General features: G+C 38.1%; 1 protein-coding gene and 1 long non-coding RNA gene across 2 annotated transcripts in view; both read right to left on the bottom strand.

Moving 5' to 3' along the window:
* DROSHA (drosha ribonuclease III) overlaps positions 1 to 12,361 on the bottom strand; it is a 68,339-nt gene that overhangs the window by 13,622 nt on the left and 42,356 nt on the right. Inside the window, exons 20-24 of the mRNA XM_035316402.1 lie at positions 11,820 to 11,879; positions 9,718 to 9,817; positions 6,931 to 7,033; positions 4,433 to 4,503; positions 3,305 to 3,349 (exon numbers count right to left, since the gene is read on the bottom strand). Of these exons, the coding sequence (XP_035172293.1) occupies positions 3,305 to 3,349; positions 4,433 to 4,503; positions 6,931 to 7,033; positions 9,718 to 9,817; positions 11,820 to 11,879 (379 nt within the window). The remainder of the gene's footprint in view (positions 1 to 3,304; positions 3,350 to 4,432; positions 4,504 to 6,930; positions 7,034 to 9,717; positions 9,818 to 11,819; positions 11,880 to 12,361) is intronic.
* Positions 873 to 3,285, bottom strand: LOC118161258. The gene is made up of 2 exons (XR_004747915.1): positions 1,389 to 3,285; positions 873 to 1,241 (listed from the first exon to the last, which is right to left on the bottom strand). It is a non-coding gene; the product is annotated as an uncharacterized LOC118161258 (long non-coding RNA).

Here is a 12,361-nt window from a genome sequence, read left to right on the forward strand (position 1 = left end):
GAGTAATGACAAACTGGTACTATTTCAGAACTTTTCAGAGAAAAGAAAATCTTCTGTAAACCAAAGGCAAAGAACGCAGTGAAAACATCACTTTGTGGACAGCAGAACTGAGAAAATCCAGTTTCCTCTGGCTTTTTTTCTTGGATATTTACTATGTAAAGAAAATGTGAGGCCTAATGAATGTGTTTTTGCTTTTTTTTCCTTTTAAAAACACTTAAGGTATTTATAACACATTGCTTATATGGTCTTGTCTCATGTCAATAGCATGTGCTACTTCATAAAATATATAAAAATTGTGTCAGATCTCTGATGTTAAGAAATTGCAATTGAACAACAAATTCAAAAATTAATGGAATATGGCTGTCACCCCATGCATCAAGATGAGAAAACAGTAATCTATTTCTCTCACTTGAGTATCAAAAATGAAGAACACTTAGTATACAAAATTCATACAGACACAATACCATCAGAAAATTAAAATAATCTCTTAGGTCAGTATCTGTCCTTATCAGTTTCTTGTCTAACGCCTTTGATGTGGGAACACTAAAATGGCTTTCTGAAGTTGGAAAATGACTCAGGCATTTTCTCCAGTCACTCTGGGCATTTGTCTTGTGTAACAACATCTAAGAGAAGGCATCCAGATGATGCCTAAAGGAAAACCAATAATAACGCAAGTATACTAAGGACTTTCCTGCTAACTATTTAATCCTCCAACAATCAGCTGCAATGGACTGCCCAAGTTGTATGCTGTTTATGTATACTTAGTAACCCACAATGGGTTGTGCAAGTCCTCTTCCACAAACTTGACCCATTGTCACATATAAGCTTTCAGTATCCCCAGAAATGTTCATCAACACATTCCGCAAATCTGCTGTTTTTACTTTTTTTTCCCCTAAAGAACCAGGTCGGTTCGAACTTGGGTCTCAAGTTTCTTTTTGATTATTCCTACTGCCTATAACGGACGAGGCAATTGGTTAACTGTTTGTCTACTTATGTTTTGGACATATTAGTTCCAAGCCTTGCCTTCCCATCATGCCCCCTCCCTGGAGGTGTTCAAGGCCAGGCTGGATGGGGTTTTGGGCAACCTGCTCTGGTGGGAGGTGTCCCTGCCCATGGCAGGGGGTTGGAACCAGGTGATCTTTTAAGGTTCCTTCCAACCCAAACCATTCTGTGATAATCTCTTTTCCAGCCTGATGATCACTAACTTACTTGCTTTCTTCCAAGAGAAGCTTTAATCCTTTCTAGGATACCTTTGCTGCCTCTAGTTCTTTCTTCCCACCACCTCGTATATTTCTAGTGTATCATTGTCAAAATGCGAGGCAGAACAGCACATAATATTCAAGGTGTACACACAAGCCACATGTTTTTTTTTGAAGTGGCATTATAACGTTTTTTGTTTGTTCTGTCCTTTTTCTATTAATTGATAACCTTCAGTTTGTCTTTTTTGAAACACTACTGAGCTTTCACCCTACATCTTCACGAGGCTACATATCCCAGCACTAAAATTTACCTGCATTGTATTTTGTTCTTTTCCACTTCATAGCTATTCACTCTTGAATTCTCACTGTCAGACTGCAATTCTTCAGCCTCCTGTTGTCCCTGCTACCCTGAATAATTTGGTATTGTCAAACTGCCACCTCACTGCTCCACCTCCTCCCTAAGGTGGAGATGTGAACAGCCTATATTTCAACAAAGGTACCTAGGGAAATTTGTTGATGATCTCCATTTCTTGTAAGATGTGGAGATTTCTACTCCTTCTGTTTCTTATGTTTCAGCCATTTCTTTAAATCTTTGTAGGACTGACAATATTCACTTTTTGTTGTTCTGGTTTTTGTTTCATTTTACTTATTTTTTTTAGTCACATTTTCCACTGATATGACTAAAGAAAATGACAGGGTTACAGACCTTCCAGTTCTCTATATCTCACCCAGAGCTATTATTGTATATTTTAAATCAGAACCTAATTTGCCATATTGTTAGAGACACTTAATAAAAAATTAAACTGCCACTTTTCAGGCTAGCTGTAGGTGCAACTTGGGAGGCCTGTGCCTCCCCTTCCTGGCCAGAAGAGAGCTAGGACAGCTTCTGAGACATGGAAGAAAGAACACTTTCATCAAAGAGAAGTTACAATAGGGGTAACAAGTGACGAGCAGCATATATCGTCTCCAATATCATATGTATATAGATAGATAGGATATTATCTAGCAGCATATATAGTCACCAATTCTACAAGCAGAGTCCAAGCCTTCTTCATGGAAAGAGAGACAAAGGATAAAAATAAAATCAAAAAAAAGAAATAAATTTAAAAAAAGCTTTTATTGGGAAATTGTGCCACCACTGAGGATAGCTGGTGCTGAATCGTGAAAGATTTTCCCACTAACATTCTTTTCTGTTTAATTCTGTCTTACACCCACATAGAGTTGGTTTTAAAATGCTTCAGGTGCACTGATTTGTTGCTAAAGATTTTGCCTAAGTAACCATTGCAAAAATCTGTAAATCTGTATGCAACATTTCAGATGGAAGCCTCAAAGTGACCTGCTGAAGGGTGTGCTCACAAAGAAGTTTCAAAGGAGTCAAACTGACTTTGCACAAAACATCAGAGATTTGGTTGGACAAAAGAAACACTCTTAGATGTTTGTATGATCCTGAAAACCTTACTGACTGCATCACAACTTGAATGAGGCTATCCTTGCAGCAGTCCCGCACCCTTGGAAGAGGTGAAGATCGGAAGCTACAATGCAGTTCTCTCAGCTTCCAAACTTGTAAACTAACTACTGGTGGACCTCACAAATACGTAGAAGATAAATTAGTTTTCAGACCCCTTCATACTTTTAGTGTTCAGCTATTAAAGCTACCACAACCACTGGAAGAACCATGCTGTCATTGAACAACAACAAAAATCAGCATCACGCTCTTAGGCCATTTAACTAATCTGACTTTCAACTATTAAAGTTCCAGTCTTAATTTCAGGTTAAGAAAACGTGTAAAAAGACTGTTTTTGTAACCTTTCCCCACCCCTAGCTTTTAGAAGATAACAGGAAGATGGCAGAACGTTACCTCTCACTAGATCTATCATACGAAAAGCACAGTTATATATCAAACATGAGCCAAAGAAAGGTGAATGATTAATCCTGAGAGAGGCATAGACTCATTATTTATCAAAAAATCAAAGGCAAATACATACAGTCCTCTGGCTACTTTTTGGAAAATTTTCTGAGATGTCACTACAGTGGAAACCTATGGAAAAGCATCCTTGAAAATAAAACAGAGCTATGAAATTTATTACAGAAAGGGATACACTTACTTGGAGTGGGTGCAATGGATAATTAAGCCATACATCCCGCAGGTCCTGCAAACATTGAGAGATGCCTTTAATGCTCAAGGGAGTCATTTAACAAATTCCACGGTACTAAATAAAATGTCATTACTTGAAATACTGAACTATTTCAGATGCTGACTCTGCTTATTGCAAATTCAATAGTGCTGGCAAACTAATTTTTAAAATCGTGTATTTGCTGTTCAAACTGCCTGTAGTTCTCCCAATTAGCTTGTGTCAAAGAGGTGGAAAAATCCTTGAACCAAATAGAAAGTGGTTAAAGGGAAAAATATTTTTTTAGGCCTCAGGTCTAACTTTATTTGCACTCCTCAGTAGCAAGTTTGATTTAACCAAAAGCGAGAACTAAAATGAAGAAAAACCTTGTACTGTTGCCTTTCATGCAGGTTTCCTTCATTATTTGCTGCTTGGTGCCTGTAAGCATGAGTGACAATAGGCTTCAAAATACTATTTCTAATAAACTGTCATTTCACAGACTCAGACTTTCAAGATGGAGAAGACTAATTCATCCCATAACTACTGCTACGTGTATTGTCCCAGCAGAACGTACTGGTTACTTTTCTTAACCATTACATGGGATAAATGCGAACTAACCACGATCTAGGATAAAATATCCAAGAATGGATCAGACTAATTATGCAACTGGGTAAATGTTGGATGAAATGCCCTGTAATTTGTTACGGTATCTAAAACTTCTGGGGGTTCTATGATTCAACTTATAAAACAGCAGCAGTCACTTGACATGTGCATCCTTTTGCCAAAGCACGTCATCTGGACCCAGAGCACCTACCTCTTGTCAGAATAACACTCTGCATGGAAGTCTGCAGGTCTCCCACACCACAATCCCTTCCCTACCTAATCCGACCAACAAACAGCACTCCTGAGTGAACACCATTTTTTTTTTTTTTTTTTTTGCCTGAACCAATGCAGCTTGCTTTCCTAAACATGCTATGTTACATTCAGTTTCCAGGAATTAAGTACCACAGATGTCTTCCTGTTCATTTGTGATTCTCAGGTAAAATGACAGGCAAGGAGACATGTTCTGAGATGTCTTAAGTTATTTTGAAAATGTAAGGCAAATCAAAAATACATAAATACCTTGTCATTGAAGAGCAAACGTCCAAATAATTGTTTGGCCTCCTCTAGGCTCCCTTCTAGATAAACAGCTCCTATATGAGGAAAACAATATATTCAAGTGAAACAACACATTAGCTATTAGAAGTTTACTACGTACAAGTTACTCAAAGATCTCTGCTGCCTTTACTTCCAATATATTTATTTAAATGCTGATAGATAAACATGATGATATTTTAATAATCAAAATAGCATACCTGTTTTTGAGAATTAAGCACATTAAACATGAGCATAAACCAATGGTTATAAAATGCACAGAAAAAGCTGACACTTAAGTCAGTGACAGAAAATGATACACCTAATGAGCAAAGGTTAAGCAAATTAGGCTAGAAGCAATCTATTTCTAGAAGCAGGTTCCAGTTTTCCAGCAATCTATACCATATACGTATTTAGTAACTGTCACTGTCTACATTTCAATAGCCAGCAAATAGTTTACATTTATTCTGCACTTTCAACATTATATTCTGCATATAAATGTCAGAACTATTTCAAACCTCACTGTCTCCTCATAACATTATCTCCCTTAACTGCAAATCTATTTCTAGAGATTACTTGTACAAATGTATATATATTTTAACTGCATATGCAGCCCTCACTAGCCCTCCACCTGCCCATTAGTAACAAATTGCAAAATCTGTGTTAGAAGATTATGCTTTTGGTATACCATATGCACTCTATCTGCACAGGGACTTTTAAAATTCAATATCAGCACTTTGTTCCTTGATTATCTTTATAGAAAAGCTTCTGAAAACCTCAAGTTAGTCCTTGTACACACATCTGTATAAAAGCAAAGGGAATACACAGCTACATGAAGAGCACAGAGCAAGGGAATCAATGTTCCCATGTAAAGGGAGAACACTCTGCATTGCTCTGCTTCCACACCCATCCCCCTTTTTAATGCTCTCAGTAGGTCAACTACTTTCTTTGGACTCTTTGGAGAATGGTTTCGGGGTTTATAAGAGCATCTTGCCAGAGGCATGTTGACAGCACTGAATTCTAAGCAGGTCCTAGGCAGTCTCCTTACACTTTTGCTTATTATTTTCATCACAGGGAAAAAGCACCAGACTTCTAGAAGGGTTCTCAAATAGGAGCTCCAGAGCCCACATACATTTTTACAGCCCCTTTACAAGTTCCCAGATTTTAGCTATGGTCCTGACAAAGCCTTACTGCTCAATTAACTTCATGAACAACTTCATATTGGATTTAAACAGCAATCCTGCTCTCAGAAAATGTCAGTGCCTGCCAAATAGTCCTCATCACCATCTCCCAGACAGGCTGAAGTACATGAATGAAGGCACAGATACATATCTAGCTTTCCTCTCCTTTTTTAAATTAATTTTTTATTATTTATTTTTAAAGATCAAAACACTCAAAGAAAGCAAAATAGAGTTAGAAGCACAACTCCTGTTTCTTGATAAGATGAAATGCAATTTGGCCCTAGGCAGAACACACAAAACTTGCCATCTAAGCCAGCTGTGATCTGTTTTTTCAAAGCAGAACAAAGAGCTTTAGGATCCTGTATGGAATATAAAGACCTGGAACAGGGCTAAGCCATTTCTATAGCTCATATCACATGCAGCACATTTGTATTAATATGAAGACCAATCAGTGAAGTTTAAATTGTTTCATATGTTCAAACAAAGATTTAGAAAATGATACTATTTAAAATAGAGTTCATATGGATGTAATGGATCAGACTTCCTCCTTTCTGCTTGCTGATTTTGGTAACTGTTGTCAGGTCTTCCTGACCTCTCCCACGTAAACTTAATTCACTAGCACAGCCAGTCACTGCTAGCATGCTAGTGCCCAGCAGCAAAATTGACACATCTTCCCTTTATCCTCAGCTAGTGGGTTTTGGGAGCTTTATGACATGAGTCATGGCATATTGCCATACCTTTTTCCTTTTTTTTTTTTTTTTTTTTGAAGGAAAATGAAAAGACCAAAAACAGATTTACTTGGCATATGTTACATTTAACCCACAGGAGAATGTTACTAGGGCACAGAGGAAGTGGGCTGGTGCATTCTCAAAGCAAGTCATAGATGAAAATTCAGGGCTGATGTGGGACCCCCCATTACTAATGAAAGCAGCAAGCCTCCACTTTTCCTGCCAGGCCATGGTGAATGGTGAACAAGCTGCTCCTGCCCAGAGGACTGCACGTGGCAGGTCACAGCATGCATGAGGACTGAAGTCCTCCAGCGATGGGTAGAAGTGCCATACCACAATATGAAACAGGTGCATCTTCTGCACTTGGGAAGCAGGATACAGAAGACAGGATTTTTCATTGTAATGCTGCATATTCGTCATGTCATACGCATGGAGTATGTACAGGAGATGGGAAGAGACAGTGGGAAATTAATAAGCTTTATCACCTACTCTTAGTAGCACTACTCAGCACAGACCTACGTGCTATGTGGACATTAAAACACAGCTGTTTGTGCATACACAAACACACATGGCTTACCTATCAGGGCTTCAAAGCAGTTGGCCATGGCATGGCGGAGATCCGATTCCCTGCAAAGGTCTGGACCATGAGCATAAAGCATGAATCGATCTAGTTCCAGCTTCTGCAGAATGTGAAAAGAGTTAAAGCCATCGTTATAGAAGTCTAAGTTCTTGTCACTAGAGCTCAATTACACTACTGCGATGCAGCAACTGGATTTCAAGGAACATTAAAGCTGTTCTCCATAGTTTCAGTACAGACACAGGCTTTAAGATTAAAATTAGAACACTTTCTAATTATTTTCTAGAGGCAAACAGCTACAGTGTAATACCATGGGAAAGCTAGGAATTATCAAACCAAAGATTCGAGGGAAGCCAGATCAAAACACGTTACTAGTTAAATTTAGGAAGGCATTCAAGAGGAAGGCTGAGGGTGTGACAGAAAAATAGCCTGCTATCAGATGGATGTTACAGTGTGCCGTGTTTCTTGCCGGTAGTTTGCCCTCATGTGCTTTGCCTTCAGAAATGTTGAAGCAGCAATCAAAGGGAGGGGAGTTAACGCTGAGGAAAAAGATTACTCCTACGAGAAGAGAACAAAGCAAGACAGTGAGTTACAGGAACTCTAACAGACACAATCCAGTAAACATCTGACTTTTTCCTTTATGAGTTTCAACAGGTGGCAATACCAAAAACCTCTGGGCAGTGAAAGCAGAACGGATATTTTAATCCGCAGTGCCACCTAGCTTTCTTTTTCTTTTCAGCTGTGAATCATTAACATTCATTTTTCCTAAGCCATATTTCTGCTTGCCAGTCAGAACCTAAGGTAGTGAGTCAGATGCATCATATAATGTATGATAATTCTGCTATAGAAATGCAGGCAAGAGCTACTAGGTTCTCTTTTGGTATTCATCTTTTTGACATAAAACCATTATTGAGATTTTTAAGGAAGAGATTTGCACATCTTGCAAAATTTGTATGAGAATAGGTTCTTCCCAAATGGGCGTAAGTTGCTACTGACCAATTTCTCATTAACTTTCAACTTCATCTTCCCAGAGTATATTTAAGAGGTAAAAGTAGAGAAACTAAAGTATTTGAGATATAAGGCTTAGACATCTCAATTTGAAGAAAGGAGTCTTCCATTTCCAATGGGAGGGAACCTATTCACAGCTCCAGAACAAAGGAAAATACCACTTACCACTTGATTCAGTGCAGGGAGCACTCGGTAGTTAACAAGTGGAATATTGTTTTATAACACATTTAAACTTTTTTTTTTTCCATTTGTTTGCATTAACTCTTTTCTCCAATGTCTTAGCTTCATTTTCAGAGCTTGCATTCAGTATATTTTGCTTATGCATTACATCTCAGTTCTGATCAAGACATGGCTCAGATTGTTTTTAAAATTTCTGCTACAATGTCTCTTAGGAGCTACAGAAATTTATCCTTTGATCCTCAATTAAAACAGCATTCCACATGCCCAAGAGAACTTAAGGAGCTGAGAAATTTATTGAGAAAGTAAACTGAGTGCAACATGGCACTGCATGTGGTTAATTAAGGGGCATGAACCCAGAGAATTGTCATATACAAGAGGAAAAAAGGGTAAGTTAGGAAATCAGGAATATATAGATATCTAATACTTACAGTTCTATCTAATAGAGTTTAAAAAAATGTTGCAATAAGTTTTCAAAGATAGTCCATTTAGAATAGTAAGTACAGTGAAAAGAGCTGGAAGAACATATAAACATACCTGATTCAGACTTTAAAAAAATAAAGTAAATTCAGTGCCAGACAGTTCAATATCGTATTTAACAGTAAAGCTCCACTTGAAATGTTTTTCAATCAATTCATGCCTATCTGAATCATTAAAGAAAGCTTTGGAGGAAAATGATTTTGTTCACTCCCTACCTTACACTTCTCCAGAGGATTCAGCAAAAAGGCATGTTAGAAATCATGCAGTTTTTGCCAAAATCTCAAGACTGTATATGCTTGTTTAAATTATCGCATGAGTATGAACAGACAAGATTAAGAGAGACTTGAAAACCATCAGCAATACACAGTGGGGTGGTGGTGGGAGATGAGTGCACACGTGCATGGCCTAATATATTATACTAGCAAGTCTCAGACTGTTTAAAAAAAATGTATGTTAACAATCAAATCTGAGTAAGGGAATACCAAATTATCTATGAACATAGACTTAATGAGCTTTGTATACCATATTCCCACCTCCAGTATCACATAGGAATACAAAAAGCTCCTGTCAATTAAATAAAATAAAAATCAGAGACATCTCAATTCTTCCCACTATGTAATGCTACTTTTTTCTGAAAGACTTCTTAATATTTCACTCTTTCACAGTTCACAGCAAGTTTTAAGGTAACTGCCTAGGTGAGGGAACTGCCACCACTCCACTGTCTCTACTGCCTGCTGCCATGTTCTACCTTAATGCTCCATCAGACAGTCCCTTTAAAGTCAACCAATTTTATTCCCCCCTCCCTCCTCCTATCAATCTCACCATCTATGTTAAAGTTAAATATAGAGGCACCTTCAACATAAGCATCCTATAAAATTCATCTTCTGCTGGCAAAAATGAATCGATTATTCCTCTTAAAAACCTGCTCTGTAGGAAACACCAAGTCCTACTTCATCTCTAAAATTACTTTCAAATTAAAAAAGCTCTTGTACCCCAAATTCTGTGCACAAAACATGACAAGGACTGATATTTGAAGCAGACAGATGCCTCGAGAAGCAACTCATGCACTAATAATCTCACATATGGGTTTCAGATACAGACACACAAAGCATAGGAGTGTACCTTAGCCAGCATGGCCAGATGTTGGTTCTGAACGATGGCGGTGCGGTATGTAGCTAGTCCTCCTTCCTCCAGAGTGGGAAACAGGTAGTACAAGTGGACACTAGCAAAACAAAATTAAATCAGATGCTGTCAGCATTTGGTTAAAGGTGAACTATGTATGCCTCCAGGGAACTTCCCATCTGTATGTATGCCTTCCCATCTGATCCTAGCTGGTAACACAGGTTCCTTCCCAAGGTGGAAGATCAGCTTGCAGGTAAAGTAACAATCAAACATTAAAACAATTCTCAATAATATTGACTGGGTAGCATGGGAAGCAGGGGAGAACGAGTGCTGCTTCTTTACTGGGCAGCACATAATTTCTAAGCCCCTGCAGTGACAGGCAGTTCCCTCATCTGAAGGCATCTACCAACAGCAAAGGTGTTACCTGGAGGATGCTGAGCATTAAAAGCAGGGGAGAATCATCCGGCTTGAACTCCATGCCACAGGTACACCACAGTACTTTATGATGATATTATTCAGCCTGGACCACCACTTGGATTTTATTTTTTTCCTTTTATTATTATTTTTTTTTACAGTGTTTTAGCAAATAATTGCTCCTAAATGCCAATGAAAATAGTCTGTTTAAAAACAACATTACCAAACAGATGCTAACAGAGCCAAAGAACAGGAACCAACAGTCTGTATTTATCAAATGCGTGAAGTCATTAATACCACAGAGAGAAAATGAGTTAAAGTCACAGGCTTTCATCTGCCGTTAATGATATTTATCATCGTGAAAATAATGTACTTCACTAAAAAAAAAAGAATCCAATGATACAACCAAGACCTGAGTAAAGAATAAATGATACTGACTACCTCTATAGGGCTATCTAACCCACATCAAGAAAAGCTGAAGAGGGTTTTCAGAACCCCACAACCGGATTACGCTGGGAGGAGAGCACTAATTATTAAAATACCTTATTAATTCTCTAACAAAGAGAAAAAAATCTTCAGGTGGATACAGGATTTAAGAACAAGAGTTGCTATACAACTTAGAGGCAATCTAATCAAGGATCATAATTCATGAAAGCAGAAGCCTGAAGTTGAGTTGGGAAAAAAGCTTCAGATTTAAATAGGTGTTTACATGCTTTATTGAACAGAAACATAGCAGAGTTTTTTTCTTAATTGAGACAAAAGTTAGCTCAGAAAGTCAAGCGATGGTTGATGAACAATGACAATGAAAAATGCAAGACGATTTATTCGGCAAGCCTTCCATCCTATCAGCAAGTATTGTTCTATAGGAGAAAAGGCCATGGGTTTTAAGGGCACTGGAGACCTTTACAGACTAATAGCTTTTAATACTGAGTAGCTAATGGGTAGTAGAGGCTAGCAGTGAATGGAGATATGGGCAATTTTGTTATTTGTATCAAACTTACTGTAAAGCTTTTCTTTACACAAGACTATTCTCCCATTAACAGTAGTAAAACAAAGCAGTGAAAATGGATAATCCTTGTTTCATGGAAATCGGCTGCCACCAGTACCCACTAAGAGAACCCAGTGAAGGTAACTTTTACAATATTTTTGTGTTGTTCACTAATTTCAGAGTACTTGAAATGGACCAAAACTGGAGCTGTTCTGATGAAGCACGATTTTTTGCTTTTAGTTTTAAATAATTTAGATTTGTCCTCAAAAATTTTATTTATATACAGACATTATGCAAGATATAGCCCTCATTGCTGGAAATTAAGAGCTGCAACACATTCAATATTTCCAATTAGTGTTTTTCACTGGCAGCTAGAGAAAAGGGACCTATGGAAACAAAATGGCATGCTAATAAAAATCTTTCCTGTAAAAAAATGGATACAAAGTTCAATTTGACTGTAGCTGAAATATTAATTTCTAAAAACTCCAATCAACTTTCAATCACATTCTGTAAAACAAACTCTAGTTTCTCATCTGCAGCATGAGGAGAATTTTCAAGAGGCACGTGCAGATGTGCAGCTTGAAATATCAGGGGCTGGACTGCAAACACAGGTGGTAAACATACACTGCAAAGCTTCATAAGCCAAATGGTACGAGAATAACATACAGCAGTGAGGGCTATTGAAGAATTCCCCATTTACCTTGTTAAGAATTCCACCACAGCATCTCCCAGAAATTCTAAGCGCTCGTTGTGGTTAATCCTGAAAAAGGCAATTTAAGGTTTACTATTAAATAACATGTGCTTGTAACTTACGCAGTACATTTGGAACAAGTTTGAGTTGCTTGCTAATCAGACATGAATAGCCATTCCTGCAGCCTCCCCCACCCTCTCTGGAGTATGAGGGTACAAAAACAGAGTAAATACACGAATCTTGAAACTCACGAGTGACAGTCTTTGAAATTTTCATATGTTCCATTCTGAGCTATTGTCAGAGCACAATAAATGCAGAGAGGAAACTGTTGTTGACTGGCACTGTGTAAAGCCCTACTGAGACTGGATTTCTTCGTCCACCATAGGGCATCAGGTGGTTGAAACAAATGACCATCTTCTGCCTTTTGTGGGCAACTAGGGAAGTGTATGTGATTAACACTGACACCTGCAAGGTGTGGTGATTCTGCAAGGCTTGTTGGCATGGCAGAGCTACAATGGAACAAGTACCTTCATTTTTCATGACACCTTTAA

The sequence above is a fragment of the Oxyura jamaicensis genome, chromosome 2 (assembly GCF_011077185.1).
Source record: "Oxyura jamaicensis isolate SHBP4307 breed ruddy duck chromosome 2, BPBGC_Ojam_1.0, whole genome shotgun sequence".
In the NCBI taxonomy this organism is placed as follows: Eukaryota; Metazoa; Chordata; class Aves; order Anseriformes; family Anatidae; genus Oxyura; species Oxyura jamaicensis.